Consider the following 9,675-nt stretch of genomic DNA (forward strand, 5'->3'; position numbering starts at 1 on the left):
ACTGAAGTCTTTGAACAGCATTCTTACATGTGTGTCCTTTTTGTCCAGGTAAGTGAGAGCTGGTTGGAGGTTGTGGTGTCGTCTGTTGAGCGTTTGGGGCAGTATGTGAACTATAGGGGAGCCAGTGTAGGGGCAGAAGGGTCTTGATGTGCATCATGACTTCACTTCATGATGATGGGTGCGAGTGCGACGGGCAGGTAGTCACTGAGGCTGGACACTGTGGACTTCTTCAGCACTGGACGATGGTGGTGGCCTTGAGGCACGTTGGGGCGAAACTTTTTATTGCATCATGTTAATTACAAACTGCCAATTCACATTCACAACAAAATAAGATTTGTTTTGCTGTAGGACTGAAGATTAAGCAGCAAAAGCATAAATTCAACAGCAGAGAAGCTTTCAAAATTAATATACCATCCCTAATCACAACAGTGATGAGCACAATAATCAGTGATGAGCACAAACACTCAATGCTCTGCTGTACAAAGAGAACCAATGGACAGTGCAACAATTGGTCCAACAAGGTTTCTGCTGAACAGGTTTAGACCGGGCATGGTGACAGAGTCAGTGAATAGACAATGAGTGGAATCAGAAGCTGTTAAACTATTTCCTCACCGTGAAAAGACTCTGCACCAAAAAAGGACATTATGTAAGAGAAAAGAGGGGTTGCAGAATGTGAGGAGGGAAAACAAAATATGTCCAGAGTGAGTGAATCAAACCGGATGATAGCAGGAGAAGAGCTGGTAAACAAAATGTTTTAGGTCGATAAAAAGAGAAATTATTATCTTTAGTGGTCTAATTGCCGATTTAGGCAAGAAGACAACACCTAAAAGTGAAAGGACATGGTAGAAATGGGAAGAAATCTGCCTTCACAAATTCCTATGTTTTCATATCGAGCTGATACACATACTGAAGCATTGGAACAGTCTCTTAATTATTCTGAGGGATAGATGACAAATGGAATATTACAAAATCTTTCTCTAAATGGACAGTGTATTCTCCAGCACTCTGCTTTTCTCTGCATGAACCTATAACAGCAAATGCAATTTAAGATAGAAGTCAAGTGATGTTTATTTGCCACTAATGAAATTAGAAGGTACTTTCCAGTCAAATGAAAAACTCCTACTTAATATTACCTCAAATTTTATGAAAGTCAAACATTTCAAACTACATCTGTCTACTGGCAGAAGATGGAAAAAAATCTGTTTCTGATCATGCACATTTCTGACAACTATGTTCATTCGTTCTTTTTCAGTATCCCCTCGCTCAAAAAACAATTACCAATTGCCATACGCTTAAAAGTGCTTTGTTTATCAAACACTCTACTGTCAATTACTGCATCTGAGTTTAAAAAGATGTCAACTAAAGCAGAATGACATGATGTTGAGACAAGCCAATACATAAAGAGAACAGAGCCAAGACTCTGTTGGCCGCTTCCATCTAAGTGTTGCACACTGCTGACACATTGTGGTGAACTACATACAACACATCTAGACAGTCTACACAGAGACCATGAAACAAGCTTCAAGCTTCAATGAATAATAGAGTCAGTTTAGAGAAATTACAAGTTTATTGAGTCACATTGGTTTAATGAATGAAAACTGCGATGACAAAACCAGTGCCAGGAGAATGAGTGTGGCAGTTCAGCCTATCCCTTCCTATCTAACATCAACCTCACCTGTCCCATGAGCTGGGGTTAAAGAGAGAGGTGTCATAAAGAGGACTGTGGACACTGCTGTTCTGTCCTAGCCATTCAAACAGCACAACTGGCATTCTGGGCTCACCCGCTGGACCGGAGAAAGCTGCTCAACCCTTTCTCAGATACAAGAGGGAGAACCAGACTACCTTATCTTCTGTTCAAAATCAACAGACTTATTGAGAGAGAAGAAAAAGATCATCCATATGTCTCACCACAATCATTCAAAATTAACTGCTGCCCCTAAAACCATGACACATTGTCCATGTTTTTATGAATGAAGAACCAGTCTAACCTACTTTAACTAGTGTAAGGTCACTCTATTGAGGAAAAAGACCCACAAGACAGAACATTATAACCTAATTTTACCAGACATAATTGAATGTTACAAGAATGTCCTATTAAAACAGATGGATGAATCAGACTGATTGGAAACAAGATAAACACCACCTAAAAACACTTGAAATTTGGATAATTGCATTTAAATTTTTGTCAAAATAAATATTGATTGTACCACTAAATATCTCAACTAATCCAACGTTTATGATTACTCAGGCCCCAGGATACATTGGTGTGATAGTGTTTCTTTGACACGTGTTTGTCAGATGGCTTAAAAAAAAAAAAAAACACATCTGATTGTCATTAAGGATATTTGCTATTCAAAGAATCAGGAACTCATTGGGAATGTTTTCTTAGTAAACCCGGCTTCATTTTAGTGTGAGGTCTCAAAGCCTCCACCTCATCAAGTAGAAATAATTAAGCTCTGGATATGGTTTCATTCTCATTTCCGCAACAAAAAAAAGTTTTATTTCATTAATTACTAACCCTCATGTTGTTCCAAACCTGTATGATGTTTTCAGAGGAACACAAAAGCAGAACTGAGCCCTTTTTCCATATAACTACAATTACTTGCTTAATCTCGAGTTAACAGGTCACATTCATACACTGACTTGAGAAACACAAAGATAAGATTTTGTCTTGTTTTCTGAAAAATGTATCAAAATTAAGTGAGTTTAAACTTAAAACAATAAAAACGAATCAGCCAACGGGGTAAGAAAACTAAAACAAGGTTATTTTTCTTACCCCATTAACATTTTTCTCGTTTTAAGTATAAAATCACTTCTTTTTGATACTTTTTCCATAAACAAGATGTTATTTTGCTTCTCAAGAAAATGTTTCTTAATTTAAGAATGATTAGATATTCGTACTGGAATATCAGACAATATCACTTTTTGCAGTGGCCTCAAAAGACTTGAAATATAGTGCAGAAGGACCGATTTCACAGTTTTTTATAGAAAAACGTCTGCCTGAAATTCCTCCTTTTGTGTTCAACAAAAATAATATAAAAATTAGCATTTAGCAGAATACAGATTTAAAGCAACATAAGGGTTAATAACTTAAGTTAGCTTTTATGGTATGGGTGAACTATTCTTTTAAAGAATAGCTGTTAAACATTGAAAAACAGTCAACCTGGAAGAAAAAAAAATAAAGAAAACAGAGTGGAGGTGTGTGTGTGTTTGAAAGAATGAGTTGGAAAAGAGAATGAGAGATGAAAATACGTTAGCTTGTCCATTCCATCTCCCACCAGGTCAGTTAAAATATTTTTGGTCTGTTGCTCTCAACCCTTTGGTTGAACGGGGGGAGGGAATGGACAGCAAGAGTAACCACACATGCTCTGTCCTTCACAAACACCATGTCTGTTATGAGCACACACATTCAAATCGATCATCATAGTGTAAGGGTCGGGGTCAGGGGTAAAGAATAATGATCACTGAGAGACCCCCTGTGGCGTTGTGGAGTTGTTATGTCTGCTGAACCTGAGGAGGACTAGCATTATTGTTGCTCGCCTCCTGCGCGTTGACCACAGAGCCACGATACGGGACCTCTATGATCCGAGGTTTGTCGATGATGCGGGCGCAGCGACTGCCCTTCTCCACGATGCCAATGATCCAAGCCTGTTGCCCGTCGCCCACCCCTCCATCCTGCCCCACTGCTCCCGACAAACCCACACGACTTGATTTCATCTCGGCGCAAAACCGGGCTGCCTGCTCCCGTGGCAAGCAGATCAACAGGCCACCTGAGAGAGGCAGGAAAAACATTTGATCTATCTAAGAGCTTGTAGAAATCTGTACTGACCAGGATTGTTCATTTTCAGGAATTGATAAATGATTCATTTGATTAATCATTAATGTTAATACCGTAAAACACTTGTGGAGGACCTTGAATCCATCCAATGTGCATTTATTTTTATTAAATTTAATTTGAACAAATGTGAATATCAATATTGTTAGTCAACTGTATTTTAATATATTTTAGCTGTTTAGTAAGAATTGAATTCTTCAATTTACCATTAATTTATTACTACTGTTTACAACACGTATAGAAAATAAATCACATTTAGGGAGAACGACAGATTAACAGTGCTTTTTGTTACAGTATTTGAAGCGAATACAATCTTTATTTACAAAGAAATTATCCAATGCTGATTATGTTAAGCCCACTTTCAATGTAATTGCAAAGTTATGATGATAATTCTTAGTTCACTTTAAAACTATTGTGTTTGTGCACAGAGCTGTGACTCTCACCTGATGTTTCAGAAGAGGTGCCCTGCAAAAGCCCAAATAGGTTGCCACCAGCTTTGCTGATTGCGGCCATTTTGGAGATAATGGGAAGGTTGTGAATGACAAAGGCAACGTCATTTCTCTGCTGCTGGGCGAGATTCCGTGCGTGACCTATGATCCCAAAGCCTGTGATGTCCGTGGCAGCATGTGCATTAAATTTGTGCATTAAGGCTGCAGCTGGAGAGGGAGAGGTAGAGGGAGAGGGAGAGGGAGAGAGAGAGAGAGAGAGAGAGAGAGAGAGAGAGAGAGAGAGAAAATTTAAAAACAATGTAAAACCTGTTGTAAAAACCTTATACACTACCGTTCAAAAGTTTAAGGTCAGTCAGTCAGATTTGGTTCATGTTTTTGAAAGTCACTTAAGCTCATTAAGGCTGCATTTATTTTGATCAAAAATATAGTAAAAACAGTAGTATTATGAAATATCATAACACTTTCAACTAACTGTTTTCTATTGTAATATATTTTAAAGTCCCCCTGTTGTCAATAATTTTATTCCTTAAAACACATCTTTGATAACCAAAATGGCATATTTAAAGTTTTTTCCTTGGAATTTGTTTTTTTTTTTACTCATGCCTTAAAATTGCTTGAATGTAACTACACTCTTTCTTCATGTAGTATACATGGATCCATGAATATGCAAATGAGCCCCGCCTCCACTCACTCATCCATGCTTGTCTACAGGTCAATGTTTCAAATTGGTGATGCGTTTTATGTCGCTCTCTACAACGGCAGACACATAACGGTAATTAATATCATTGGCCTTTTTCTTGACTACGTTATCAAATAGCTAATAATCAGCTGCCTTCTGAAAATCAGTATCCTTAGAAACTCTGAACAACTCAGAACGTCAGGGGAGAAAGGCATATAGTCATCATAACATCATAATACATCATATACATGATTCACCTGCTATATTGCTAAATATACTTGATTTTTCATTTCAACAGAAAAATGTACCGGGATAACCTGGCTTCTCTTGAGACTCCACTGCTTAACAGCGGTCATAGTTAATATTATGCTAAGCCCGCCGGCACGTTGCGCTGCCGCTGACCCAGAGAAAGCATGTTATCATGTATCGGTATGAAACAGCTTCACAAACAGTCTTTTCAACATCACAGTATCATTATTTCAGTGTTACAAATATTCAAATTATAACAGAAGTACAGCATTCAAAAGATTCATTCATAAACTCCTATTCATCCAGTAATGAAACAAGTGAAGTATTTATGAGTCATTGAATCATTCATTCAAACTAGGGATGCACAATTAATCACAATGAAACCACACGTGATTTGGCAAAGGCTGCGATTATTTTATGTGCAGCTTGTCAGTGCAGCACGGCTGATCGGTAGTAAATGCTGCTTCAACTGAATGCCAGAGGGCGTCTCACGCAGACACACCAAGTATGCCCTGCCACAGAAGTGGTAAATAACTAATAAACACACAACTGCCTTATTCTGTGTAAGAAGCCACATTATCTCACAGAAGGATGTTCAACTGTTGTTATGAAAGTGAGTTTGGAGTAAAAGCATGTTATTAAATGTTGACTTTTGTTGGACATGAGGTTCATAAATGCTTCTCATGAAAGATGTTTGACGCGTGTTGCTTTTTCAAATTCACGTTATAAGTGGCCCAAACTCACAGTGCTTTCAGATGGAGGGTTTACAGAGCCGTACATCAATGACGAGCTGCGCATAAAAACAATAATCGCAGCCTTTGCAATTTCAAAATCACGATAAGCCAAATCGATTTAAGTGCGACTACACGTAAATTGTTATGAATCGTGTGGCCCTAATTCAAACCAATTTTAAATCATTCATTCAAACTAATTAAATATTTTAAACAGACTGCAGAAATAAACATTTTGTCAGAACCTCTAGTAAATTATGTTATTTTGTTTGGATGTCTGTTCATGGGAGAATCGTAATTAATTAGTTTGAAACAAAATAAAAATTGTGATCATCAATTTATTCAGAATCGTAGAGCTCTACGGCAAAGCTGAATTTTCAGCATCATTACTCCAGTCTTCAGAGTCACATGATCCTTCAGAAATCATTATAATGTACGGATTAAGTGCTCAAGAAACATTTCTTATTATCAGTGTTGAAAATACAGCTTAATATGTTTTTGAAAACTGTAATCTTACTGACCCCAAATTGTTGAACGGTAGAGTATATACCTAGAGAGGTCTTGTAGTAATTAAATTAAGCAACAAATTAAACAAATGTATCTTTCTTTATTAGTACTGCAAAAGATATTTATTTTTTCTTTCTTTTCCTCGTCATTTGAAAGTTCGCATATAGGCCATTTGATCTAGTACAAAAAGAGTTGCAAAACTAGGAGGTGTGCGTGTAATGAATATTGGCCCCATTGTTAAAAATAATCCATGCTAATAATGCTTATGCAATAACATACCAGTGCGATTGAGGGTGGCCATGTTGAGCATAGCCTCCTGATAAGCTTGCTCTACCTCCTCCTTGGAAATCACCAACTTTATCTTGTTCCATTTCTCAGGCTGAAGAAATTAAGCATAAAGGTAAAAGAGATACAGAGAGAAATGAGATGAGGTTGCCATCTCTTCATAACTTAAAGGAGAAAGGGAGAAAAGAACCACACAAGCAATCATTCCAAAGATGAAAAATGTATACTCACTATATCCAGCCACTGATGGGCATTCACTGCTACTTGAGTTCCCAAAGGTTTAGTGAGAACCAACACATCTCCAGGTACAGCATTTTCAGGCCTGCATATATATATATATATATATACACACACACACACACAGATTATGTGAGCATTTACAAAACAAAAACAAACTGTGAAGTGTCAGACAATGAATAATTCCTTTTGAAATTGTGGTAAATGTTTGTTTAGGAAAAACTAGATCATTCAGAACCAAGTGTACAGATATCCAGTCCTTTGATTCATGAGAAACACTCACATGATGAAATCGTTGGGCTGGCACACAACAGAGGCCACGCCCCCTACAATGATCCAGGGATTGATGACTGTTTGTCCCCCAGTTACTGAAGTCCCGCCCTCCTCCGCCGCATCACGGAAGCCCTTCATCATTAAAGGCATCACCTGCTCTCTCTCCTGAGAGAACATCGGCACAGAACAAATCAAATTAACCATTTCATAGCTCAGCTTTCTAATTTTGCAAAAACATCATGCAAAAATTTTGTATATGACAGCGAGAATGAAAGCAGAGAGATTCCAGCGCACCTTCTCATTCATCTTCTGACTGACGCTGAGAAGCATGAGCATGTTGTCACACTCTGTGATGCCCATAGCGTACAGATCACTCAGAACATTTGCACAGGCAATTCGTCCCTGTAAAAGAATTGACATGAGTTGGACACTCTTTTGTGTGGTGCATGCTAACTTTTGCGAAACATTAATAAGATTTCACTCACCATCATGTAAGGATCCTCCACTAAAGGATAGAAGAAATCTGTGGTTTGGACCAGGGAGAGACCCCCGTGCCTCAGAGGGATCACACACGAGTCCATTCCAATACCTGCAGTCAAGAACAGTGGAATTATGTTTCACTCACTGTAAAATCATGTGCAAAGTGCATGCATGTTTATAGAAGCTAATCATATATTATGGGGACTTAAATCTTTATAAAAAATCATTCAGTTTGCAATGGTAAGAAGCATTTTTGCAGAATTAATTGTGATCTAATTTTCAGTGGTAAGCATTGACTTGAAGCCTGAGTCCATAGTTCACATCTCTTTCACATTAAACTTCCCAGTAGTTTTTAATTAACAGGATACAAGTCAAAGGTTAAACAAAGAGTTTTACTAACACAGATGTTATATGATCTTATATATAAGATCATATAACGTCAAAAAACGTCTCAATAAATAAGCATTTCTTTGCTAAACCGGTTGATTAACTATCAAACTGACATTATAGCAGTTTGAAAGCAATGTTGAGGAAGTCTGACTCATTTCCTTGAATCGGTTCTTTTAAATCATTCATTTCTAAGACCCAGTTCACAAAACTGATTCAGTGGGGTTTGTTTTACATCCAAATAAAGCCATACACTGATACCATATGGCAACTTATTAAGGTTTTTCCATTAATAGAAGTGTTTAAGTGTATCTTTTTTATATAATTATATTATACAATCAAGTCAAAAATATATTTCCAGTACGTTTTATTGGTTAAAAATACTATGCTATTTGGCTATTTAAGTTACTTTTCGCCCTATCAGTCAAAACCTCCCTTCACTTCAAATGCTCTTACTATTAGTATCAACAAACTCTGGTTTCTGGGTCCAATTGCTGATTTTTGGAACCGATTCGTTGAAAAGAACCGACTCAAAAGAACGAAAGGTTCACGAATCAGTGCTCGCTTTTTGACAGCGATGGTGTGACAGGTCAGCACGCGGCTCATACTTTACCTAGTCGAGGACCCTGGGGAACTGAAACAAGTTGCCCGAAATCAGCGGTCTCGTCTCCAACACCCGTCCCCGAGCCGCCGTCCTCTCCGGGCGGGCGGTCAGGCTCTAGTCCCTGCAGGAGTTTGAGCAGAGTCTCCTGCGGGACTTTACACCCTCATCCTTTCATATCGGAAAAGGCCGTGAGTCGGAAGCCGCGATCTAGGCCGTGCTCCTCCGGGTGCAGCGCCTGGTATCCCGCCGGGTAAAAGGCTCCATACCCTCCCGCTCCGCCGGAGTCCACTGACTGTGGCTCGGAAACTGACATGGTTATGCTGAATTGTATTTATTACTCATTCAGGTGGTGAAACACGGCGAAGTGAGAGAAAACGTGAGTCGCCTCAAATAAACAGAGAGCGTGTTTTATTCTACAGTACACGCTTGGTTATAGAAACGAGTATGGACGCGGCGCGCTTGCGGACTGAACCAACTCATCCTGCAGAGGGGAGCTGGTTGTCACCTTACGGCTCAAGTAAGATAATTCGTCGCTGACGGACAAATTATTGGTAGAATATACTAAACATGAGAAAGAACGAGTAGGAAAATCAATCTTGCACCAAACTGAACTATCGCTAGCATATTTTCCATTTGACTGGTCACACTTCACCCACCTCAGAAATAAACGTCGCATAGTCTGCTATCTTGAGCTCCGCCTATTCTGGTTCTGCCCATGAAGGTGCATCAGACGTTGGGATTGATACAAATGTATGGACAATCCCATATGCACTCGAAGCTAATCATGACCTTGTTTCATTTGCTTCCTCAAAAATATATACAAAATACTGTAAATAAATAGGTATAAATATATGTATGTGAGAACAGTGGTGCCTTGCAAAAGTATTCATACCCCTTCTTTTTTAATTTTGTTGTTGCTGCCTTATTTTACATCAATCTATACTCCATACACCACAATG

General features: G+C 38.6%; 1 protein-coding gene across 1 annotated transcript; it reads right to left on the reverse strand.

Annotated features, from left to right (window-relative positions):
• Positions 1-1,548: 1,548 nt before the first annotated feature.
• Positions 1,549-9,397, reverse strand: sephs3 (selenophosphate synthetase 3). Its single transcript, XM_084099753.1, has 8 exons — positions 8,726-9,397; positions 7,731-7,834; positions 7,540-7,647; positions 7,256-7,410; positions 6,967-7,057; positions 6,730-6,829; positions 4,279-4,491; positions 1,549-3,770 (listed from the first exon to the last, which is right to left on the reverse strand). The coding sequence occupies exons 1-8, from the start codon at positions 9,027-9,029 to the stop codon at positions 3,496-3,498; spliced, it is 1,350 nt and encodes a 449-aa protein (XP_083955879.1). The 5' UTR covers positions 9,030-9,397; the 3' UTR covers positions 1,549-3,495.
• Positions 9,398-9,675: the final 278 nt, after the last annotated feature.

This window comes from Abramis brama (assembly GCF_963993115.1).
Source record: "Abramis brama genome assembly, chromosome: 22".
NCBI lineage: Eukaryota > Metazoa > Chordata > Actinopteri > Cypriniformes > Leuciscidae > Abramis > Abramis brama.